At 42.4% G+C, this 26534-nt stretch overlaps 1 protein-coding gene and 1 long non-coding RNA gene across 2 annotated transcripts in view; one reads left to right on the top strand and one right to left on the bottom strand.

Annotated features, from left to right (window-relative positions):
* LOC116593196 overlaps positions 1-25739 on the top strand; it is a 45863-nt gene extending 20124 nt beyond the window's left edge. Inside the window, exons 8-11 of the mRNA XM_032347132.1 lie at positions 8834-8969; positions 13857-13963; positions 25003-25115; positions 25573-25739. Of these exons, the coding sequence (XP_032203023.1) occupies positions 8834-8969; positions 13857-13963; positions 25003-25115; positions 25573-25584 (368 nt within the window). The 3' untranslated portion in view covers positions 25585-25739. The remainder of the gene's footprint in view (positions 1-8833; positions 8970-13856; positions 13964-25002; positions 25116-25572) is intronic.
* LOC116593202 lies at positions 5141-14590 on the bottom strand. The gene is made up of 5 exons (XR_004286816.1): positions 14539-14590; positions 12510-12667; positions 6565-6635; positions 6238-6425; positions 5141-5706 (listed from the first exon to the last, which is right to left on the bottom strand). It is a non-coding gene; the product is annotated as an uncharacterized LOC116593202 (long non-coding RNA).
* Positions 25740-26534: the final 795 nt, after the last annotated feature.

The raw sequence follows: 26534 nt of genomic DNA, 5'->3' as shown, positions 1-26534 counted from the left end.
TGTGTGTGTGTGTGTGTATATTTTTTTTTAATTTATGTACCTACTCTCTACCCCCAATATGAGACTCGAACTCACGACCCTGAGATCCAGAGTTGCATGCTCCTCTGACTGAGCCAGCTGCGTGCCCCGAGGAGCTCTCCAAGTCTTAAAGGTTCACAGCAAAGTGGTAGGGAAGCTGTCCCCGTTCTCAGCATCCTAGTGGCAAACTGAGGAACTCGCACTCACAGCTCCCTAAATCTCACTCCAGCGGTCCCGTGCTGAGGTTATAAAGAGAGCGCGCTAGATGATCGTTAGTTGTGTCACGAGCATGGTCTTCAGCAAACTCTGTTTAGAGGGTTTAGGCTAACCTAAATTGGTGTTGTTTTGTTTTAGTCCATTTTATTTTTTTCCCTACAATTCGTGTGTGGAAGGTTAAGAGGCCCTTGTAATGTAGCTCTTTACCCTTTGCCATTTTCTTCCTCAATTTTAATCTGTTTTCGTGTGGTGCGGTCTTTTTCCTGCCCTTCAATTAACCTTATCTCTCTGAAATCTCTCTGAATTAGAGAAATACAGATTCCTGTGAGCTAAAAAGCCAACTGAAAATGTAAAGGGAGACAATTTATCAGACCTGACGCTGTTGTCTGGCATAAATACAGTCTTTCCACTGGATAGTGCTAATAGATTTCGGAAAATCTATCAAAAGAGAAAAAAAGGAAAAGAAGAACCAGTTTAGGTTATCATTTGTTTTAGACAGTTACGGTTTGGGGATATTGTCAACCAAAATTTTTTTTAGAGGAGTCGGCAGGGATTCCTCTGGGGTTAAGGATGGTCAGTGTCTCCAAGGCAGGTGGCTGTCCCGGGGACAGTCCTTATAATGGGCCAGATGACACCTGAGGGCAGAAGACTGCTGGGTCACTAATTCTGACTCTGCATCTAGACCTAACAGCAAGTGGTTAACTAAGACAAATGCTGAATGTGTGTGTCCCTCTGTGTGGTTAACTTGCCATTGCAAGAAGCCCAAAAGGTCCAAATCTGTCTGGGAGCTTCAAGGCTTCTCAAGTCTAGAGAAAAGCTCTGGACACTTCTATCTATTGAGTCTCCCTGATTTAAAAAAAGTTTTAAATTAATGAATGGCAAAGAAGGCTAAAGAAATTGGTTAATACTTTAAAGTCTTTATGTTTTGTTTTTAAAATTTTTATTTATTTATTTGACAGACAGAGATCACAAGTAGGCAGAGAGGCAGGCAGAGAGAGAGGGGAAGGGAAGCAGGCTCCCCGCTGAGCAGAGAGCCGGATGTGGGGCTCGATGCCAGGACCCTGGGATCATGACCTGAGCTGAAGGCAGAGGCTTTAACCCACTGGAGCCACCCAGGTGCCCCTAGAGTCTTTATGTTTAAGAAGCTAATGCTTCTCATACATATAAAAACACAGAATGCATGCGTAACTTCAGTAGGCGATGACAGAGTCTGAATGTCGTCTTGAATGACCCCACCTGTGTGCCCCCCCTACCCCAAACCTCCAAACCCCCACGCCCCTGTGTAGGCCCTGGAGGAGTTAAACCCCCATGGAAGGTAGGTAGTTTGAGGGAAAAGTCAAAAAGAGAACAATACAACTGTTCATCCTTCAGCTTTTAAATAAGAGCCATGTTGAGGGCCAGGTCACAATAATACCTTTCAGCCGTTAAAACCTGGCACAAAAACATCAGACTTGCCTCTTTTGGCCTTAAACAACAGAAATACATTGTGTCATAGTCCTGGACCCTGGAAGTCAAGATCAAGATGTTGGCAGGGCTGGTTCCTTCTGGAGGTTCGGAGGGACAGTCTGTTCCTTGCCTCTCTCCTAGCTTCTGGTGGTTTGCTGGCAATCTGGTATTTCCTGGCTTACAGATTCATCACCCTGACCTTTGCTTTCATGTTCCCCAGGCGTTCTCCCTGTATGTGTCTGTGTCCAATTTTGCCCTTTTTATAAGGACATCAGTCATACTGGATCAGGGGCCCAGTCTTATCCAGTATGACCTCATCTTAACTAATCACATGTACAATGACCTTATTTCCAAATAAGGTCACATTCAGAGGGCCTGAGAGGCAGGACTTCAACACAGGAATTTTGGGAGGGAACACAACTGAACTCATAACAAGGGGGCCCAGAGTGTAGTTTATAAACAGGAAGCTCACCTAGGAAAATAAATAGCCGCACAAGGTAGCATCTGCCAACGGCCAAACATGGACCCTAGATTCTGAGAAAGGCATTCTTACCCCCCCGGGATGGAACTGGGAATGGAACTGGAATGAGCTTTAAATGGATGTGTGGAAAGAAAGGACTTATAGGTGGAAGGATTTAAGAGGGGAGAGATGGTTTAACAATGCAAGCCCATAAGCCTACAAAGTTTAGCTGGAACCAGAGGATGTGGGAGGGTAAGCCTGACAAAAAGGGTGGGTCACATTGAGGAAGAGTTTGCAAGTCAGGCAAGAGTTGGCACTTAATCCGATAGACAGTGGGATCCGTTGAAGTCTTCTGTCTCCCCAGCATCCTGTGCCTGGAGTCAATAGGAAAAGCCTGTATCTAATATACATTTATCTTACAGCTTATTGTCAGAGCAGACCATTTTTGTGCTTTCTAGAATTCATAAAGCAGGTAAAACAAACGAAAAAAAAAAAAAACCCAGCTTCCCATACTAAATAATTACTTTCACCGTCATAAGGTGTTTGGTTGTGGGGCGAGTTTGGTCTTTGGTAGAAGAGTTCTACTTGTTTCAAAATAAAGAGTCAGATTGAGCTGATTCATATCAATCTCTTGAGGGTGGAGTCCAGATGGTTTCCATTTGGTCCCAATTGGAAACAGCCAAACTATTTTTATGCTTGTCCCTTTGTGGACAGGAGGCTTTGGCCTGATGTTTGGAAAGTTCACCTCATTATACTGTATGATTCAAAACCCCCATTCAGAAGCCTGACCCCCTTTATTATTCCTCCTCAAATGTATAATTACAAGAACCTGACAATTTTACATTTAGCAGCCAGTGTAAATGCATAGAAGAGGAGAAATATTCCATCTGTACGCCTGCGGAATTTAGACATCTGTTTGTCCCAGCCTGTCCTGCCTCCAAACAGCACTGAACATGAAGATGCATGTGGTGGGTGGTTCTCAGACCGAGCAGCAGCAGAAACACCCAGAAGGCTTATTACAATGCAGATTGCTAGGCCCTGCACCGCAGACTGCTGGATCTGTCGGCGGAGGTGGGGCTGGAAAGCTTGCATTTCTATCAAGTTTCCTAGGGATGTTGATGCTATTAGTCCAGAGTCCACACTTCGAGAACCACTGCTTTAGAACTGAAAGAAAATCAGATTACCTACTCATGTTTGATTTTGCTCAGTGAAGAAAATCAGAGGGCAGAGTGAGGCTCCCAAATGCCTCTTCTCTGCCAGGGAGACCACAGAACAGAGGGGGCCCAGGCCCCTTTCTGCCTCCAGTTTCTTTGTCTCATCCAGATCCAGTCTGACCCATGTCTGAGCCCCCACAGTTCTGTACCAGCAGTCTGTGGGAACTGACCCTGGCCCTGGCGAGTGATTAACAATCAAGGGAGTGATGTCTGGCCGGGCCTATGCCCGTTCACAAGCCTGTGAGGTCCATGAAGAGCCAGAAGATGGCTTACCACTGGAGGTCACTGAGAGGTCATCAGGAATAGTCATCTGCAGAGAAGATAGCTTCCTTGAGCCCCTTTCAGACAGTCCAGCCATGTCACCTCTAGGTCCCAAAAGTTCCCAAAGAACTCAGCAAGGACTCAGGCATGTCCTGTCACCTGGGCCTACTCTGTTTCCTACCCCAAACGCCATGCCATACTTCCTAGAATCGTCTTAATTCTCAAGGATTTAGGACTGGGAGGGCCAGTATGTGACTTAGACATACCCTGGGCACAAGACACAGCCATAAAATGGTCAGTCCACAAGCCTGGGATAAATCAGACCTTTGCTACAGTACCAGTGCCTCCCAAGTGCCAAATTCACTTCCCCAAATAAGGCATTAATTGTTTATAACATAGCCATGGTCCATAGGAATACTATGGCATTAAGGAATGCAAGGGTCCAGTTCAAAAGACAAGATGTAATCTTCAAAACTTTATTAGTTCCAAGTCAGGAAGTTACCGATTATAATCCTAAGAGTATTTTACTTAGGGATTTTGTCCTGGAGTGATAGCCAAATGGTGGAAACCTTTGTGGACAGGTTCCAAGGTCCAAGGTGTGAATCATCCAATGCTAATTACACTTTGCTTCCTTAAGTCCTGCAATCAAGCTAACAGAGTTTCTGTTCTGGTTTATAAATGTCTGGTAATTACACAGGAAATCACACATGTTCCTTGTTGATGGAAAGAAGCTATTTTGAACAAGTGTTTTTATTTTTGAGTATTTATTTGAGAGAGAGTGCATGTGTGCAAGCGTGAGCAGTGGGGAGGGGCAGAAGGAGAGGGAGAAGCAGACTCCCCACTGGGCAGAGAGCTGGAGGACTTAATCCTAGGACCCTGGAATCCTGACCTGAGCCGAAGGCAGACGCTTAACCGACTGAGCCACCCAAGCGCCCTGATAAAGATTTTTTGAAAATTGGCCTTATTAAGAGGGTCCTACCGCAGGTGAACATTTGAGTAGTCCTTAAGCAAAATAAGCTGATGTCCAACAGAATGTGTGATTTCCACCTGTTCTGTGGTCCCAGGACAGGCCAGAAAATGAGGGAAAAGAGGAGGAACCTCCCCAGGGGAACCTCTGGTTCCACAAAATTTTACACTTGAACTTTGAGTGCTGGCCCACACAGGAAATAGAACTCTCTCTGGAAGGTCTGAGAAGAGGTTCCTCAGCTGAGAAAGGGAGGGCATTCTAGGCAAAGGGAACCACATGAGCAAAGGCTCGGGGACTGCAAGTGCCCAGAGTGTTCAGTGTGGGGGGAGTTTGACTTTCACTGCAGAGTGGTCGCTGGGAGAGAGGCAGAGGTGTACCTGAAAAGGCCAGGGGACCCACATGACCCAAACCCATAAATGTTGTTGAGTTAGGCTTTTGCCTGTGCACAAAGTGGGAGCCACGATTCCTCTGAAGCAAGACAGTGACATGATGAGAATGGGGATTTTTGAAAAGAACCTTGGACAGCATTGCAGAATGTATCTTAGCAAGAGGGACATCTGGATGATGGGAGACCAGTGTGGAGGCTACTACAGTAGCTCAGACAAGAGAAAAGGCAGAAAGCAGAGGGCAGTGATAGAAAGATAGTCCAGGTCCAGCTGTATTTAAGGGGGGAAATTTGACAGGTCCAAATAGCCAGTTCAGTGAGGGTAGCAAGAAAGATCCTGAAGTTAGGAACCGTTGGCGGATCTTGGCAATGAACCAGAGAGAAAATGGAAGAAACACAAGGTTGGGCGAGTCCACATGGATTTGTGGAGTGGCTTCTGCGGGAGGTGTACAGTTGTCAGAAACGTGTATCCAATCCTTGGGAGGCAGTCGCGGAAGGGAAGATAGCTTACACAAGCAGGTTCTTCTCCAGCATGCTCTCATTCCAGTGTTTCAGTGACTTATATTATCCAGACATGAAGCTGAAGAGAGACAATGATATTTATTGTGTACTAAGTTCCTCCACAACCATTATTTCACTGCGCTTCCTGGTGGGTCTTCGTAGTGCATCTAGGAAAGGAGTCTCATGATCTCTATTACAGCACTGTGGAAATTTGGGTTCGGAGAAGTTCAGTGACTTTCTGGGGAGCCAAACAGCATTTTTTTAGAGAGAGGTTTTACACCCAGAGATTCTGCTTTCTCTACACCATCTTGCCTCTCAGGCACAACTGGTGTTGCTAGGCCACCACTAAGTTTTTGGAGACAGAGGCGGGTAAGTGAAAGTAGTCACTGTCTGGGTGCCTGAGTGGCTCAGTCAGTTAAGCGTAGGCCTCTTGATTTGGGCCCAGGTCCTGATCTCAGGGTTGTAAGATAGATCACCAGGCTGGACCCCGGGTGGGGCTCTGCTCTGGGTGTGGAGACCACTAAAGCTTCTCTCTGCCCCTCCCCCTGTCTCTCTTCCCCCTCTCTTAAAAGAAAAACAAAAAGTAGGCATTGTCAGTGAGCTTGTTTTTGTTTTGAAGAAATGTGAAGATTAGGTAGAAATAGGTTGGTGTATAGAGCTGGGGGTGGGTCAAGTATTACCAGGGCCCGAGCATGGACTCACCCTTACTCTGAGAAATTTGTTTTCCATTCAGAGAAAATAATTTGGTTCTGTTTGAATTTTGGCTTACGGTCCAAAGCAGGAAGTCCCTGTACTAAGCAGTATCAGTCTTCCTAGCACCCAGCAGAGCACTGTGACTCGCTGAATTCTGTGGGATGGTTTGGACTTGCACTTTCCAAGCTGGTTATTTTTCATGGGCAGAGATGAGATTGTGACCTTACTTACCACCAGCTGGGGGGAGATTTGGGTGGTTTCTCCCTGTGGGGATGCAAGTGACACCAGGTCAATCACAGACCTGCAAGCTCCCTTTGTCTCCATGGCACGTGTTTGTGCCGTGTGGGCTAAATTGGTGGAGTGGCAGGGATAGACTGGCAAAAACCGTGTCCTCCTTGCACACCTTGGCCACTGCCCAGGAATTTGGCCTTTGGCCTTGGCCCCGCTGGCCTCATGTTCCATCACCTTTGCTTTCTGGCAGAAGGGGGGGGGGGGAAGGAAACGAGTGCCATGCACAATCAGTATCCACATCAATAATCATTCTGAGCAGTAAGTTTTCAAAGGCATTTATATTGTAAAGAGATTTTACAGATAGAAAAGACATTCTATTTGTGTTCATGAATGGTCTCAAGGCATTGTTAGGTACACTGTATATGGAAAAATAATGAACAGTGAGATAAAAGTTTCCTCAAAATTCTGTACTCAATTACTCACGGATTCATTCATTTGTTCAATAGTCATTAAATACCCATAATGTGCCAGATACTGTCCTAATCTATTAGCACTGTCAAATTATTCATAACAGCTGTCATTTGCCATCATTCCCATGCCTGGATGTAAGGACAAATACATTTGGACAAGTTAGGTTTATTCCTAGTGAAACTAAATGAGGGGCTAGTTTTCATCCCTCCTAATATGTTTTGAAGGAAAATAAGCCCATGGGGCACCTGGCTGGCTCAGTCAGTTAAGTGTCTGCCTTCGGCTCAGGTCATGATCCCAGAGTTCTGGGACCTGAGCCCCACATCGGGCTCCCTGCTCAGCAGGAAGCCCCCTTTTCCCTCTTCTGCTTCCCTTGCTTGTGTTCTCTCTCTCTCTCTCTTTCTCTCAAATAAATAAATAATCTTTTAAAAAAAAAGGGGGGGGGGAATAAGCCCTATCTATTTTATTCAACCATCCAGCAGATTAGATTTGTAACCAAAGACACCAGTTGAATCTCTTTTTAAAGCATACTTAAAAAAAAGAAAGAAAGAAAGAAAAAACTGGCAAACTAGAATAGCCCAAAGTCTAGATTTATCACCTTTCCCTAAAAAGTGAGCTCTCTTCCATGACTTGAAAACTTACATCATTAGTTACCATTGACTTCTCTCTCTTCTTGCTCTTCCTACACGCTCGTTAGCTTTCACTTCATGTCAGCTTCAGAAGGACAGTTTTGTTTCTTCTGTTCCCTGTTGGGTTCCCAGCACCTAGGACAGTGCCTGGCATAGAACAGAGCTCAGACAGACATGTTGAATGCTGAATGAATTCAAGTACAAAAAAGTTCTGTCCACCCCTTGGGATTAGGTTCTCAAGTCAGCCTATTTAGGCAAAATTAGCATATAGCTCAGTGATTCTTCACAATCCCTTAAACTGCCCACACAAATATTTAGGGATATGGTTTCTAAGTTCCGTGAAATTTCTTGGCAGCTTTGGAACAGATCATTGTTTGTCAGTTACGCCCCAGATGAAGTTGTCAGCTAGGGTTTAGGGGGTTATATTGCATACAAATCATATAACTTTGAATACTTGGAGGCCTTTGAGAAGCCATCTGGCTTTGAGACCAGATTCATATCTCTCACACCTACTGAATGGATGCGCTGGCCATTATGTCCATGGTTGTTTCTCCTTCTCCATCCCCTTCCTGTCTTTTTCTTTGCCAAACTCCTAAACTTGAGCTGGTGTAAATGAAATGTGTACGTATGCCATGCTACAGCACTGACACTGAACTTTATGAAAGCTGAGTAGACCAATGGGGGTGAGTCAGACTCTAGGACTACTGACCTCGGTAGGGAAGTCTACAAAGGCAAGCTGGTTCTTTGTCTTTCAAATTTGCCCTTCCAGAGCTCAAAAAATGTGGCAACTTCGCAGACTCTTTTAAAGAGCTGAGTCCCTGGATAAGGACTATCACTTCCCCAGGTTTGGTGGACAGCTCATTTATCTTCTATTGGGAAATTTCTAAAGACATTTGTTTTCTTCTTTAGCCAAAAAGGCAACAATCTAAATCTTAAGTGAGATTTCCTTTGATACAAAGCAATTTGGGGCTTGCTATTATAAAGAATAGAGTATTTTTAAATTTTTTAATTTTTTTAAAGATTTTATTTATTTATTTGGCAGACAGAGAGAGAGGGAAGCAGACTCCCTGCTAAGCAGAAAGCCCAATGCGGGACTAGATCCCAGAACCCTGAGATCATGACCCGAGCCGAAGGCAGCGGCTCAACCCACTGAGCCACCCAGGCACCCTAAAGTATTTTTTTTAAAGGACTCCTTAGATTGTATGTATCTCCTTCACTTTATTGCCAAATGCATCTACTCACACAAGTCAAAGAAGTACAATCTTAAAAAATAAAACTAACTTAAGTGGTGGTAAATGGGGGAGCTATTGTCTAAAAATAATAAAAACTATTATTTTCTTATAGGAATCAAGAAAAAAATTAAAGATTTGACTGAAGCTGGTCCTTGGTTAGTGAAGTTGTATCTGGCAGATAACGGCATAGACAGAAGAGGAAAAGAAGGAGGAAATGGCTTGTTGGAATTCACTCAAATTTTAACATGGTGAGTAGAAAAGAGGTTTTATTTGTTCGCCTTCTGAAACTGGGTGCTTGGGTTGAATCATAGGGAAAATGACTTAACTGCAGTTTAATAACAAGTGATATTTTTAACTTCGAGAGGGAAGCAGTAACCCACTGTGATCTTGGTACATGATCTTAAGGGAAGGCCTGAGATCATAAAAATGGCATGCATACAATTGTACATGAACCACAGAGGGACTCCAAAGTCCTCACTAGAAGCTCCAATTAATGAAGCTGGCAACTGAGGAAAGGCAGGAATTATGACCTCCAGATATTTCTTCCGTGAAGTCAGCTATGTGACCTAAGGAAGAAAGGCAGTCCACTCAAGAGTCAACACTGTTTAGTTCCTGATCACAAAGTTGTCTCAAGCTACTTAGGCAGAAAGACAGAGCTTTTCTCAAAAGCTGCTGGAAAACAAAATGTTTCCTTGCCATATTTTATGCTGCAACCTTGGACATCTCTTTGTCCAGCTCTCCTGAATCCCACACCCAGTGGGCCAAACAAGTAAGCATTTGCAGCTCTGTAAGAAAGCTTACTCGGTAGAGGGCTCCAGGTTTTCCATCTTAGACAGCAGTACTGAGAGCACCTCAGGGCAATCAAGGGCAACAGAATATAGCTCAGATTCAAGAGTTGAGAGCTTGATCGATAAATGAATAATAAATAAATAAATAATAAATAATAAATCAATAAATAATAAATAACAAATAATAAATAATAAAATATTTATTATTTTAGAAGAAAAAGATTCTTTTTCTAATATATTTGTTTCGGAAAGTTGGGAATTTCCAACTTGGATAGCTTGGCTGCTATTTTATAATAGTTCTATTAATAAACTTCATTTTGTTACCCTTTTAATATATTGCTAGATTTAATATGTTGCTGCTATATTATCCTTTTAGTATACTGCTAACATTTTGTTAAGGGTTTTCATCAGGGATATTTGTCCCTACTTTTCTTGTAATGTTTTCCTTTGGTATTGGGATCAAGGTGATTTTGGCCTGATAGAATGAGTTAGGAAGTGTTCCTCCTTTCCTATTTTATGAAAAAACTTGTGTAGAATTGGGATTATTTTACCTTTAAATATTTGGTAGAATTTACCAGTGAAGACACCTGGATCTGGAGTTTTCTTTATGGGAAGATTTTTAACTACAGATTCACTTTCTTTAATAGATAGAAGTCTATTCTGGTTATTTTGGGAGGGGGGTATTAAGCTTTGGTTGTTTATATCTTTCAAGCAATTTGTTCATTTTGGCTAAGTTTTCAAATTTCTTGTCTTAGAGTTGTTCATAATATTTCTTTCTCATCCTTTTCCTATCTGGAGGATCTGTAGTGATGTCTCCTCTTTTGTGCTTAATATTAATAATTTGTTTTCTCTCTTTTTCCCCAATCAAAATGATTAGAATTTTATCAATTTTATTGATCCTCTCAAAGAACTTGCTTTTGGTGTTCTGTAGTGTTTTAATTTTTTCTATTTCATTGATTTATACCCTTATTTTTATTGTTTCCTTTATTCTGTTTACCTTGGGTTTAATATGCTCTTCTCTTTCTAGTTTATTAAGGTAGAAGCTTAAGTTATTGATTTTAACTTTTCGTTTTTCTCTTTTTTTAAAAAAAGATTTTATTTATTTATTTGACAGAGAGAGATGATAAGCAGGCAGAGAGGCAGTCAGAGAGGCAGGCAGAGAGAGAGGAGGAAACAGGCTCCCTGCTGAGCAGAGAGCCTGATACGGGGCTCGATCCTAGGACCCTGAGATCATGACCTGAGCCGAAGGCAGCGGTTTAACCCACTGAGCCACCCAGGTGCCCCTAACTTTTTGTTTTACTAATGTAAATGGTTATAGTAACACTAAGCACTTTTTCATTGCATCCTGCAAATTTTGATATGTCCTATGTTTTTTAAAGATTTTACTTATTTATTTGTCAGAGAGAGAGAGTACAAGCAGGGGGAGCAGCAGGCAGAGGGAGAAGCAGGCTCTCTGCTGTGCAAGGAGCTGGATTCAGGACTCCATCCCAGGACCCTGGGATCATGACCTGAAGACAGCTGCTTAATCTACTGAGCCACCTAGATGTCCCATGATATGTTGTATTTTTATTGTTATTCAATTCAAACTATTTTCTAATCTCCCCTTTGATTTCTTTGACCTATGGGTTATTTAGAAGAGTGCTATTTAGTTTCCACATATTTGTAAAGTTTTCACATATTTTTCTCTGGTTGCTTTCTAATGAAATTATGCTGTGATTAGAGAATATACTTGTTTTATGGACCAGATTATTATCTATCTTCGTAAATGTTCCACGTGCACTTGAAGAATGTATATTCTGCTATATTTGGATAGAATGTTAAGAAATGTCAGTTAGGTCCAGTTGGTTGGCAGCATTGTTATGGTTTTCTATATCTTTACAAATTTTCTGTTTACTTGCTCTATCAATTATAAAAAAAGGGATAATTGTGACTTTGTATCTCCTTGCAGTTTAATCAATTTTGCTTCATGTATTTTTTAAAAGATTTATTTAATTTATTTTTTAGACAGAAAGAGAGTAGGGGGAGGGGAAGAGGGATAGAGAGAATCTCAAGCAGACTCCCTGAGTGTGGAACCCAATGTGGGGTTCGATCCCAGGACCCCTAGATCATGACCTGAACCAAAATCAAGATCAGATGCTCAACCGACTGAGCTACCTGGGTGCCCCTTGCTGTGTGTGTGTGTATATATACATATATATATATTTTTTTTTTAAGATTTTATTAATTTATTTGAGAGAGAGAGCAAGTGGACACAGAGGGAGAGGGAGAAGCAGAAGCAGAGTCCCTGCTGAGCAGCGGGGCTAACACAGGGCTTGATCCCAGGACCCCGGGACTGTGACCTGAGCTGAAGGCAGATGCTTAACAGGCTAACCCACCCAGGCACCCCTGCTTCATATATTTTTAAGATCTGTTGTTAGGTGCAAATCATTTAAGATTAAATCACTTGAAGAATTGACCCTTACTCTCATTATGAAATCGCCAGTAATATTTTCGTCTTATCTCTGGTAATATTCCCTTCTCTGAAATATACTTTGATGAATATTAATATAGCTACTTGAACTTTCTTTGGATTAACATCAGCATGGTATATCTGTTTCTGTCCTTGTATTTTTAACCTATATATATTTTTACAGTAACTTCTCTATAACTCAGTTTCCTCATTTGCAAAAATGGGGATAATAATCAAAAGAGTGTTATAAGGTTAAATTAGATCAGGTGTGTAACATGCTATATACAGTGCAGAGGGCTCCAGCTAGCACCTTTACACAAATGGGAAAAAGAGCCCCTCCAGCTAGACAAATTAAAAGAGGCACCACCTCTGGCCATTGAGTCAGAGGAGGTAACCCTTTCTAGTCTTCAGGTCACAGAACTTGGCAAACAGAGCTTGGCAGATTTCAGTCCCACTCACACCTTTGGAGGCCGCCTTGGTACTGGGCACAAGTGCTTACACTTGTAGGTGACCCTGATCACATCTAATGCACAGTGAATGCTCCATCAAACCTTAGCTCATGCGAGGCTGTGTGGTCTAGTGATTAAATCCATGGCCTCCGAAATCAGATGTAGAATTGTTGAGCTGTGCAGTTGTTCTTCAGCACTCTCCCTTCTCCTTCTAGAACCCCTGCTTCCTCCTGAAGCATTCCTGCTTTCACCCATCTTATCTGAGGGAATAGGACACAGGCAGACAGTTCAGGAAGCCGAAGCTAGGCAAGTTCTGATTAGATAGGCTATTTCCTTGGGCACAAGACCTTTGAGAGGGAGAGTCTGGCAGAACCATTGAGCCCCACCCTTGAATGCTAGCTGCTGAATCAATAGACAGTGTGTACAGGAAGAATAACCTTGTATTTACTACTGATTTTAACTGAAATTTCACATTCCCAGCACATGGTAAACTCAAAATCGTTTTACTGAAAGCCATAGGATAATTTCTTTTAGAGCAGAGGCAATGTGTTAAATTCCTTTAATCTCTGCAATGGTAGATCATATGCATTAGGTAAGTGTGCACTCAATATAATAACATCACTGGTACTGCACTTTGCAAGATACTTTCATAGGAATTGTTTCATTCTGTTTTTACCACAACCTTATGAAATATGTAAAAGAGCCAGTTTGGGGCCCAATGTTACAGATGAGGAAGATGGGACCCAAGAGGGCACATGGCCTGCCCATGATTACAAGGTTGACAGGAGGTAGAAGCTGACCAGGAGCCCAGGACTTCACCCTGATTCCATGTCTCCTCGTGATGCCAGAAATTCTCTAAGACCAGTTGGTGGGCTGGTGCTAGAGCATGAAGGAATTTTCAATAATCTCAGAGAGATTAGGAAAAAACGATAGATGGAGGGCTCATTTTTCATAAAGCTAAGCTTACTTAGTTTTAAAAGCTATCCTTTATTCTGAGACTATGCCCTTTCTAATTTTGTGTAAAAATATTTGTTCTTTTAAGTGTTGCTAGGTGAGAACTGTTATTTGTTTGATGTACTAAAAGTTGTCAGGCCAGTCACCCCAAGCTTTTTGACATTTTACTGGTGTGCAAAATCCACAAAGACTGGGAAGCCCTGTGCAATACCACACCATATCTTCTGGATAAATAAATGAATGGAAGCTGTGAGGCAACTTAAAGTCTTTATCCCACCAATTGACTTAGGAGAGGTGTCCAAACTAGAGAGATTAAATTGGAGAAGCCTGCATTCAGTTTCAAACTGGGTCAGTGTATCATCGTTGAAAGGGGGCCTCAAGCAAAGTGTTGAGGACCTAAGAAAAGAGATCAGACTCCAAAGTAAGTGGACTGAGTTTCTTTGAGTGACTGTGCTCGGCAAGATGCCATTCTGATTTGTCATTTTCTTTGGCCAGCCTGATCACATACTCTGCTCACTTAAGGGAAATTGACCTCAGAAACAATGTCCTGGGAGAGATGGCTGCTGCTGACATACTTGAAGCACTGAGAGCCAGAAAGACAGGTACAGAGTGTGGTTTGTGTTCCCTTCCACTTGTCCATATCTACTCACCCCTAAATGCTATATTGCTCATAGCTTGCTCTACTTTTTTCATCAAATAACTGGCCTGAGCTATGTGATGACCAGGAGCACTGTCATAAGCCACCTACCCTTATGTCCATTTACTCCATGATTTGCACAGAGTTCAAGAACTTTTCTGATGTCATTGGTTGTCTTTGACCTAAGCACAGTAGTCTCCCCTTATGCATGGGGAACGTGTTCCAAGATCCCCAGTGGATGCCTGAAACTGCAGATAGGACCAAACTGTACATATACTGTGGGTTTTTTTTTTTTCCTATACAAGCATACTTATGAGAGTTTAACTTATAAATGGGCACAGTAAGAGATTAACAATAATAAATAGTAATCTAGAATACTTATGACAGTATACTATAATAAAAATTGGTGAATGTGGTCTCTCTCTCAAAATATCTTACTGCACCATACTCGCTCTTCTTCTTGTGATGATGAACAATGACAAAACCTGCATGAGAGATGAAGGGAGGGGAATGACACCATGGCGCTATGGTACTACTGACCTTCTGATGATTCCGCAGAAGGAAGATCATCTGCTTCCTGACCATGGGTAACAGGAGCTGTGGAAAGAGAAAACACGGATTAGGGGTGGGCTGCTATAAGCAATATTATCTGAGGGACCCTCTCCTATTCTCTATTCTCCCCCGCAACCCAACCTGCAGATATTTTTCCAGACAGCAATTGGAAAACTCAATCAACATCCTTACAAGATTCTGACTCGCTTGCTGGACCGTCAAAGATTGCTTAATTGTGATTGACATCAGGAGAGTATGAATGGTCCCTTATGACCATGTTATCCTTTGAAAATGAGAGAATCACCTATGGAATGAGTTATTTATTTAACATGGGCTAATCCTGCCCTCCTGCTTTCATTAATATGCATGACCAGAATTAACGATAGCCGTTCTCATTGCTGATAGAGAGAAGATGAGGAAGGCGGCATTTCCAATAAAGCTCAGGGTCACCTGGGTGGCTCGGTGGGTTGAGCCTCTGCCTTCAGCTGAGGTCATGTTCTTTCAGGGTCCTGGGATGGAGCCCCGCATTGGGTTCTCTGCTCAGCAGGGAGCCTGCTTCTCCCTCTCTCTGCCTACTTGTGATCTCTCTCCCTCTCTCTGTCAAATAAATAAATAAATAAACAAATGGGGGAGAGACTTATATAAGACTGATAAATCACAAACCCGTACGCTTGAAACCAGTAATATATGTTAATTAATTGAATGTGAATTTTTAAAAAGGCAAGGAAGAGGGACGCCTGGGTGGCTCAGTTGGTTGGACGACTGCCTTCGGCTCAGGTCATGATCCAGGAGTCCCGGGATCGAGTCCCGCATCAGGCTCCCAGCTCCATGGGGAGTCTGCTTCTCCCTCTGACCGTCTCCTCGCTCATGCTCTCTCTCATTGTCTCTCTCTCTCAAACAAATAAATAAAATCTTTAAAAAAAAAAAAGGCAAGGAAGAAATTTTGTCATTATCTGGCAAGTTACATAGAGAGAATTAAGTAGTAAAAGCATTGGATTGGTCTTTATCATTTCTTTGATAAAATGACTTTAGAGACATGGCATAGTTTTAGATTGCATTTTTTTTTCTAACAATGCCAGGTTTGTTTGTTTGTTTTAAGATTTTATTTATTTGACAGACAGAAATCACAAGTAGGCAAGCAGAGAGAGAGGGGAAGTCAGGCTCCCTGCAGAGCAGAGAGCCCAACTCGGGCTCGATCCCAGGACCCTGGGATCATGACCTGAGCCAAAGGCAGAGGGTTTAACCCACTGAGCCACCCAGGGGCCCCCTAACACTGGCAGTTTTAAAGAGAAGAATTATAACATTACTGTCTACTGTGTTGCCATTTTTAAACTAAAACCACTGCATCATCATTTCTTCACAGCCAACGAAATGATCCCAAGATTTTTGAACTATCCCTTTATTTTGGAGAAACAGAACATCTACTTCTAGTCTACTTGAGTTGAATTCAAATGCAATGGAATTACTGCTCTAAAATAAATTTAAATTAGACTTTAAGCTCAATAGGCTGAAAGCAGGTTAGTGATTTCATTTGATTTTCCTTAGCACCGTGGTCACTTTCTCACCATACCCTGTGGTGGAAGACTTTATTAACGGCTGCAGGCAATCTTCAGTCATTACTGTAGTGAGTGCTAATGATGGACAGTCTCAGCTGATTTGACAGAAAATGGTTCTCATCAAGTACTTATTTGGGGCTTGCTTAGTAAATGGTTCAATTTGTGTGAATGGGGAAGATGATTATGAAATACCCACCTGAAAATATAGCTTCTCGTTTAAAAAGCATTTAAAAACAATCTATAGTTCAGAAAAGCATTTCTCCCCCAAATACGGTAGTATAATTCATGAGTAGCTTGAATGCATCCACATTTTGAACCAAAATAATTATGGCATGTTTCTGATGGAACACTTAAGATCATTAGTTTGAACACCAAGAAAGACTCTTCAAAATGGAGTTAGCTGATTGGATTCTACAGGGAAATCTCTTGCCATTTAGCCTTAATGGCATCCTTTTAAACATTAAAAGCAATTAGTAATATCAGTGATTATAGAACTAATGTTCTTCTTTTGACTGCTTATGTGTTCTTATAATTTGCAAGTTAACAGGCTAATTTCTAATCCTGATTCTATTTCTTTCATTAAATCCAAATTAACAGCACAAAGACATTTATTTGTCTACCAAGGAATTCTTAATGAACTACCTTTAATGATGGAAAACACACACATAATGAAAGCTTTCGCAGAAACATCAGCAACGCCACTTTTTTTTTTTTTAAGATTTTATTTATTTATCTGAGAGAAAAAGAGATAGCGACAGAGGTAGCAAGAGAGGGCACGAGTGTGGTGGAGAGGGAGAAGCAGGTTCTCTGCTGAGCAGGGAGCACAATGAGGGGCTCGATCCCAGGACCCTGAGATCATGACCTCAGCCAAAGGCAGATGCTTAAGTGACTGAGCCACACAAGCACCCAGCAACCTCACTTGTTACCAATTAAAAAAAAAAAAAAAAAAAAAGTTTAGCAGAGGGAAAAAGTGCTGTTTACATTTTATAGGGTTGCTTTTTTACTAATTTAAAAGAAAAAACAAACGGAAGACTTCAGGATCAATTCATTTATCCATTCTTATTTATTTATTTCAACATTAATTTATTAAATGCTGTAGAACAAAGCAAAGGGGGTCCGCAGCGATCACTGAGCCAAATGCAAACAGGCTCATTAAATGACCTGGCTTGAAATAGCCATAGGCACTAGCTGACCTATTATAAATAGGCACAGGTCCTAAAATTTAAATAAAGGGACAATTCATAGTTCCTTGCCTCCCCACTCTGCCCTGTAACTGTGGCCCCTCACCACCGCCTCATAGCAGACAGTCCTTTGCTGTCCTGTCCGCCGCTTTTATCTCTTTTATTCTACCTTCGGTGAATTCTTTCACCATCTGTGTTGCCAGCCTCCTCCCAACCAGAGGACCCAATCGGGACACCCCACAAATGCCAGGCCTTGTTTGAGTTGAACAGTGACTCCCTGCTTTCATGGACCTGACTTCCTAGTGGATGACAGACGGTAAACCAACTATATAGAGAAGTGAAATATATATTATTGTATATCATTTGGAGATCATACTTAAGGGAAAAAATAAAGCAAGAAAGGGAGATAAAGCATGTATGTCAGGGGATGGGGAGTTTAGTTGAGGTAGCCAGAGAAGACTGTATTAAGAAAAAACGTTTGAGTAAAGACAGGAAGGTGTGCGGGAGCAAGCCACATAGATATCTGGGAAAAGAGCAGTCCAGGTAAGCAGAGCAGCAGGTGCAAAGGTTTATGGCAGGAGACCAGCTGAAGTGTTCTATTTTTTTGGTAAAGATTTTATTTATTTATTTATTTTAAACAGTATTATTATTTATTTATTTATTTGAAAGACAGAGATCACAAGTGGGCAGAGAGGCGGGCAGAGAGGCATGCAGAGAGAGAGGAGGAAGCAGGCTCCCTGCTGTGCAGAGAGCCCGATGCGGGGCTCGATCCCAGGACCCTGGGATCATGACCTGAGCTGAAGGCAGAGCCTTTAACACACTGAGCCACCCAGGCGCCCCAGGATTTTATTTGACAGAGAGAGATCACAAGTAGGCGAAAAGGCAGGCAGAGAGAGAAAGAGGAGGAAGCAGTTCCCTGCCGAGCAGAGAGTCCGATGCAGGGTTCAATCCCGGGACCCTGAGATCATAACCTGAGCTGAAGGCAGAGGCTTAACCCACTGAGCCACCCAGTCACCCCAGCTAGTGTGTTCTAAAGCCAGCGTGGAAGCCAGTATGGCTGGAGTGGAGTGAGAAAGAATGGGAGGGTCATAGGACAAACAAATTCCAAGAAGCAAGCATGGAGAGCAGGGGGCCTTTCTAGGCAATTATGAGGACCGTGGTTTTTAACTTTACTAAGATGGAAAAGCATTGGAGAATTTTGAGAGGAGACCAGATCTGACCCACATCTTAACAGGATTACTCCAGGTCTAAGTTGAAAACAGATTTGAGAAGAGGGTAAAAGAAGGAAGACCAGTTAGGGAGCTGTCTCTGGAAAAATTAAACAGAGCCTTTCAGCAGACCCAGGACAGGCAGCATGACGGAGTCTGAGGGTGGGATAAACTAAAAAGAGGAGGATTAGGGAAAATTCTACACACTGAACACTTGGGACTCAGCCTTTCCCATTGCCTGAGCCACCTTTGTCTGCCCTGCTTCTGGAGGCTCATAGCCATATAGAAGACTGGGGTGTTCTTTTTATTAATTTATTTACTTTGAGAGAAGCATGCACAAGAGAGCAAGTGTGGAGGGGGGGTGGGCAGAGAGAGAGAGGGAGAGATTATCTCAAGCCAGCTCCAAGCCCAGCACAGAGCCCAACACAGGACTTGATCTCACAACCCTGAGATCATGACCTGAGCCAAAATCAAGAGTCAGATGCTTAACTGTCTGAGCCACCTAGGCGCCTCTGGGGTATTCTTTGATAAACTGAATAGCCCCAGAGAAAGGAACAACAGATGCTGACCCCTGGCCATGCCCTCTTCATTCAAAGAAGCCCAGCAGGGAAGCAAGCCCTGCTCAGACAGAGGAGCTTCCCGTCAGCCATTGATTGTGAACAAAAACCTGAGAATCTCCAGACACCTCACGCAAGTCTTCAACATAGGAAACCAAGCCTGAAACACAGAGACAAAGAGAACTCTGAAGATACAGAGACAATACAGAAAATTTTTTAAAAAATAAAGAAAGAAAGAAAAGAAATTAGTTACAACTTCTCCAGGGAAACAGAAGAGAATGTATCTGTAAAACAACAGGATACTAGGAAAAAAGAATAATTGGAAAAATAAGAAAAAGCTCTTGGCAAATAAAAATGATAGCCAAAATAAAAATTTCAAAACCAACTGTGAAGGATGAAGTCAAGCAAGTCTTTAAAAAATAGAACGAAAAATTGGTGAGACTATATGAGACAGAGTCAATCTGTGAACGCCAGCATTTAACTCAGTTCAGAAAGAGAGACCAGAGAAAAGCAGGGAGAGGCCATTGTCAAATAATTGTCAAATACATCAGGAACTTTCCCTGAACGAACAGACATAAATCTGCATGTTGAAAGAGCGCATTGAGTGCCCAGCAACAGTGAATGATAAATGCTATTTCACCATGGCATTCAGAACACTAGGAACAAAGGGGAGAATCCAACAACTTACAGCTAAATACCGTATATTCTATACGAAGGACTGGGACTCAGAAGGACATCAGATTTCTGACTGGACGCTAGAAACTATGGGAGGCTGACATGACAACTCTGTGAGAGCTCTATACATTTCCAACTCCTAACCAAATATGAGGATGAAATAAAGATGTTTTTAGTGCACAAGAACTCAACCTGTGTGCCTCCTGTTTCCTAGGAAGCTCCCGGAAAACACATTTGAGCAAAATAAGAGTAAACCACAAAGATGAAGAATGGAGAATCCTGAAATCAGGAGAACCAATACAGAAAATTGGAAAGGGAATCCCAGATGATGTTTGAGGGTCAGAATGAGTCCAAATTGGAGCCAGAAAATAGAACACTCCAGAAAGGAGGAACACTGCAATAAAAACTGAATAGAGCATTGGGCATACTTAAGTATTTTGCAAGAAATATGGGTGTATGGCAAAGAAAAGAAATTGGGGGAAATTCTTAGAATAGGTACACAGAAAACAGTGCAAAGGAAAAAGACAATTATTAACTCAGAAGAAAGTCATGTAAGTGGGGCACCTGGCTGGCTCAGTAAGTACAGTGTGTGACTCCTGATCTTGGAGTTGTACATTCAAGCTGGGTATAAAGATTACTTAAAAATAATCTTTAAAAAAAGTTATATAAGAAAGGGAAACACTGTGAACAAAATGTATATGACCATACCAGTCAATACACCAAGTGTTGATTTAACTAAAAATTGTGAAATATCACTATTGGGAGGTTTGGTGAGAGGAAGTGATAGCAGTCAATATATAAAATTTTTACTGGAGGGACTCCTGGGTGGCTCAGTTGTTAACTGTCTGCCTTTGGCTTAGGTCATGGTCCCAGAGTCCTGGGATCAAGCCCTGCTTTGCGGGAAGCCTGCTTCACCCTCTCCCACTCCCCCTTCCTGTGTTCCTTCTGTCACTGTCTCTCTCTGTCAAATAAATAAAGTCTTAAAAATAAATAAATAAAATAAATTTTTACTGGAAATACCAATAATATAAAACACTTTGTTTGAAATAGGCAGTAAATCTCATGAAAAACAGATGAGTGAGTTAAAAGTGGTTGTCTCTGGAAAAGAAGACTGGGGATGTTGAGGCAAAAGGCAAGGGTCTGTCGCTTTTCATTATAAACTTTTTAGCCCTGTTTAATTTTTTAGCTATAAGTATGCATTACTTTGTTTATATTTTAAGAGAATTGAAAACTGGATAGCTTTCTACCATGTGATTTATTGTTATGTAATTCCATGTCAATATCTAAAACCATCTTTTTAAAAAGATTTTATTTGAGAGAGAGAGAGCGAGCGCACTAGTGGGGTAGGGGCAGAGAGACAAGCAGACTCCCCACTGAGTGTGGAGCCTGATTGGGGCTCAATCCCAGGACCCTGAGGTCATGACCTGAGCTAAAGGCAAATGCTTAACCAACTGAGCCACCCAGGGAGCCCAATATCTAATACTATCTTAAGTCACCTTAGCTTCCACCAAGGAGTTGGAGGCCTCACACACTCTATAGAATGTTTATGAATGGCTAGAGTTTCATAAAGAAGTGAAAAAGATGACCAGAAGTATGGTGTTAGGGAACATGACTGTCTTTTGTGGGTGTGGCTGTCGCATAACTCCTCTGAGACCTCCAACAGGCCCCCATACCGCACTACTGGCCCCCTGTCAGGTGGTTTCCAGCCCCCAACACTCCTCACAGCCTGAGCATCTCCCTCCTGTCGCAGTGGTCAAGACTTTGGGCCTTGTTTTCTTTTTGAAATTCCTGTCTTCCTCTACATTTGAACCTGTCTTCGTTTTTTCAACTCTGAGCTTTGTTTTTCTCCCTGACTATGATTTCTTCCTATTTGCTGTTGAATTCTGCCTCAGTTAGAGGTGCTATTTGGCTACCTGGAACAGGACCAGATATAGGGGCTTCATCAGCTAGCAGAGGACTGAGCCGGTGTAGACCCGTCCCGGCATCATGCCTTTCTCTTTCTCCACCATCAGCCTTAGCACATGGTTTATATCCTCACAGCTGTAGGTGGCTGCTTCACTGCAAGCCTCCCGTCTTCATTCCAGACCAGAAGAAGGAAGGGACAAGGAGAAAGTACTGGTACCTCTATGAGGAAGTCTCAGAAATCCCCCAGCACACCTATGCTTATTTCCAGCTGGTCAGAAGCACGTCACATACCCATCCCTAATTTTTAGCTTGGCACATTGCTACCCTAAGAAAAATCTGAGCTCTGTTAGAAAATAAGTTCAGAAAAGATATTAGTCAGGGAATTACAAGTACTTGGCTCAAGCTCCTTTAGATTATGATCAATAGGTCAGCTGGTCTACCCCAGACCTGGCCAAAGGCCTTTGAAGCCAGTAACCCCTCCAGAGTGGCCCAAGTGAGACACCAGGGTCTTTATTAGACATTCCACATGCCCCTCAAGTCACCTAGCAGACCTCCATCTGTATAACTTTCTGCTCTATAAGGAATCACGGAAGACACTGGGGCAAAATTAGACCCAGGAAACATGAGTGCTTCTCAATCTAGGCACAGCCCTGGGAGACTATTGCCTTAAATTTTATTATGGCCCGGCCCCACCCTGAAGTATCAGAGCAATGTTTCCCCCACAACCACGCCTTTTTTGTGTGATGACCCACAGGAATGACCCTTGGACTAGAATGATCACACCAAGTACCAGTAAGTACTGCTCACCGGGGGAAAACATCCAAATAGCGCTTATCTTCCAGGCACATATGTACCACCCAAGTCCTCAGTGACACAGTTTCTGGCCCTTTCTAAGTCCTGGAATTATGAGCTATATTGTCTCACACCCCCAGGTCACTTACCCATTTTCATCCATCTTACCCTCCACTACCCTTTACTGCGCCCAGCCTGATTTTTTTTTCCCACATCCTTACAACCATTTTCATGTTTCAACTTCAACTGACCCTTTGGAGGGTCAGGCAGTACTATTTTTAAATACTTATTTATAGTACATGCAGTACTATATTTAAGGTTCTTATTTTTCCTCTCCACCATATTTCCTACTTACCTTCCTGCTTCTGGCTTCTTCCTGGTGTATCCTGACCCCCAAAAACTACAGCCTGGGGCCCCTGGGGCCCTGCAGGCAGGACCCGGCCATCTGGCTGGATGAGAAACAAGAAGGGGGAGAAGGGCAAGTGCCATGGGAAATAACAGAAGGATGGGTTGACACAGGCTCTGTGAATGGCATGCTAGGTATTTGAGTCTTATTATTCTGATCCCAGTTTTGATGTGTGGGAGTAAGTTTCCCACACACCACCAAGCAATTCCCAAATACTAGCTGGGTGGCCTACAGTTCAACTCCATTCTGACCCTACCTACCAGGAGCTTAGCATCAGATTCCACAGGTTAAGGGCTCAGTCCCACAAGACTGTCCCCTCCCTACCACCACCACGTCGGACATCAATAGCAAGTCCATATTGCTACCTGGGCTTCTGACTGACTGGCCATAAAGCTGAGGTTCTCATGAGCCCCTCCTTGGGTTTGATTAATTGGCTAGAATGGCTATAATGACCCAGGAAACCATGATTGCTGGGTTATCATAAAGGATACAAATCAATAGACAGATGAAGAGATACCGAGGGTGAGGTCTTGAACAAAGCAGCTCTGTCCTCATGGAGTTTGGAGCCCAGCATGGTGGCACGTGGAAGGATTCCAGGCTTCCCAACCTGGAAGCTCTTAGAATCCCATCCTTCAGATTTTTATGGAGGCTTTATTACGTAGGCATGGATGATTAAATCATTGGCCAATGGTGATTGATTTCAACCTCCGGCCCCTTTCCCCTCCCCGGACAATCAGGGTTAGAGAAAGTTCTAACATTCCCTCTATGGTTGGTTCCCCTGGCAACCAGCCCCATCCTTAGGTGCTGTCCAAAAGTCTCCTCATTAACATAAACTCAGGTGTGGTGGAAAGGGGCTTGTTAAGAATTACGAGGCACCCATTTCAACTTTACCGCTCTAAGGCGTTTTAAGGAACTGAGAACAAGGGACCAAATATTATATTTAAGTTTTCTTTTTAAAAAAAAATCCAGTGGAGTTAACATGGAGTGTTCTATTAGCTTCAAGTGTACATTACTCAGTGTTCATCGTGGTAAGTATACTCTAAACCCCATCACCTGTTTTACCCATCCCCCACACACACCTAAGAGACCAAAAGATGCTCCCATTTCTCTTATTGATCAGGAAATTCCAAAGGTGTGGGAACCAGGAACCCTGGACAAAGACCAAATATATATGGGAAATCTGAATAATCCAAATATATATTTCCTAGAAATCACAATATTGCTGGATTGTATTGGAAAATCAATGAGAAATCTTGGTTTCAAGTGCTACAAGACCAACATAAACTGATCTAAGTACACACACACCAAACTGTTGACCCATAATATAACTAGAAGTCCAGGGGTGGTTCTAGCTACAGATCCAGCTGGATTTAGCGGTTCAAGTAACGCTACCTACCTTCCTCTCCTGGAAGTTCTGCTTGTGCTGACTTCATTCTCAGGCAGATAAAGCAATAAAGCAATATAGTCTGCTTGTGCTGACTTTATTCCCACACAGTGGCATTTTGGGCAGCACAGGCCATAAATTTACATTGTACCAGTTTAATCTCAAGAAAGCACCTTTCTCCTGATTTCACAGGACCATCATGAGTCACATGCACACCTGTTAACCAATTGCTGTGTCAGGGAGAGTAAATCCGCTAATTCACCAGATCCGGGTTATGTGCCCATCCACCCCTGGAGCACAGGGGAGTGGAACCCCAAAGTAAACTCAAGATTCTGTTCCAGAAAGAAGCTAAAATAAATGCAAGCTGGACAAGTAAAACCAAGAGAGGTCCAGTGAAGATGAAGAGTCAGTAAAGTATTAGAGGTGATGAATGACAAGATAAGAGTTTCACTTTCAGATGATTAATCTGGAAGTAGATTGCAGGATGGATTTGGGGGGCGGGGAAGTCTGAAGCGATGAAGACCAGTTGGAAGACTTCTACAATTATCCAGGTTAACATGTGAATTTAGGAATGGGAAAGAAAGGACTGGAATGAGAAGTTATTATAGAAATAAATTGTTATGGATCACTCACATCAAGAAGATATAGGCAAAAGGTATTAGGTGAGAGGAAAGTTGCCCAGTTCATAAGAATGTGGGAGAATGCCCCTCTCAGAAGTTAAAACCCAATCTATCAAATGGAGTTGTGAGATATCCTACTGATTTACTACTATGTTCTTCCCCTCTCAGGTAAACTCCCAGTCTTAAAAATTACAGTCACTCCTCAAATATCTTCTGATACCTTCAGATCTATTTGGAAAAATAGCAGGAAATCTAGGATTACCAGTAAAAAGAAGAAGAAGGTATGCTCTTGGATGTCTGTGTCTGTGAGTTGCATCCACCAGGGGAGTTTGTGGATGGACCCTGGGCACTAAATTGGGGTAGGTGCCACCCCCAGCAGATTTTGCACTTGATAAAATCATGAGAATTTTGGTTCTAGGTAACAGTATCCCAAACCATCAGTCCATTCTAATGGATGATTGTATCAAAGGACAAGTAGTAGGAAAAAACATAGTTCCCTCAAAGGTTGGTGCAAACCTTGTCTCCTCTCTTCAACTTTTCCACCCTCCCCTCCCCCCACAATCCTGGTACCTGTTAGCTTATTGTGGATTTGAAATGGTGAATTTACCTGAACTATTTATGAAACATGTGGGATCTATTAGGTGGTAGTGCTTTATATATGTTCACTCTCTATTGTATGAAGTTGAACTTCCTTTTTTCTTTTTATAATTTATGAATGTTGTGTTCATTATTTCACAGGGTAAAAACTGAATATGGACGCTCTATATCTTTATGGATGCTCTCTGTTTCCATGGCCAACTGGACATGTGTAGAAAGATCTTGATTATTCTATAAGAAGAGTTTTCACTGGAGGGGCACCTGGGTGGCTCAGTGGGTTAAGCCTCTGCCTTAGGCTCAGGTATGATCTCAGTGTCCTGGATTTGAGCCCTGTCAGGCTCTCTGCTCAGCGGGAAGCTTGCTTCCTCCTCTCTCTCACTCTCTGCCTGCCTCTCTGCCTCTTGTGATCTCTGTCTGTCAAATAAATAAACAAAATCTTTAAAAAAAATAAGAGTTTTCACTGGAGCCAAGCCCCTTTAATGTTATAAAATTTGAGGACTAATTTATGAAAGTTCAAAGTAGTGTTAACCCTATTATGCTCGTCATTTTCTAAAATGTGGGTTTCCCAGTTGGCCTTAGTGAAAATAAGTAGAATTCTTCTCTGGTGCTTCTTATGTGCATGTGAAATGTAAAAGTTGAAGGAAGTCATGATCTTTATCTAAGAAACATTTTTCTTTCATGAGTATATTTATAGTTGGGAACAATAAGAATATTTGGAGATAACCACTTTCTGAAAGATGACATCCCCCCAAATGGGGATCTTCCACAAATGAGGAAACTTCTAATCACTTTAATCACTGCCCCCTCCACCCCAAATGAAGATGTCTGGTTGACTGATGTATGGATGATAAATTGGATTAGCTGAAAGTTATATGCCATGACAATATGGTGCAGGGATGGAAAGTGTGGACTGGGGAAAGAAATGGGCTGGAATTCTCTGTGGAAAGCTGCTGCTTTCCAGGTGTGTGACATTGGCCAACTCAGTTAACCTCACTGAGCCTCAGTTCTCCCTGATAAGATACAGATAGAATAGCACCCGTCTTGTATGGTGAGCCCTGAGTGAGATGACACATGTCAAGCATTTTTGGACAATATTGTTTCAT

Source organism: Mustela erminea, chromosome 1 (genome assembly GCF_009829155.1).
Source record: "Mustela erminea isolate mMusErm1 chromosome 1, mMusErm1.Pri, whole genome shotgun sequence".
NCBI classification, from domain to species: Eukaryota; Metazoa; Chordata; class Mammalia; order Carnivora; family Mustelidae; genus Mustela; species Mustela erminea.
Note: the sequence above shows the minus strand (reverse complement) of the source record. Positions and strands in the feature narration are given on the sequence as shown.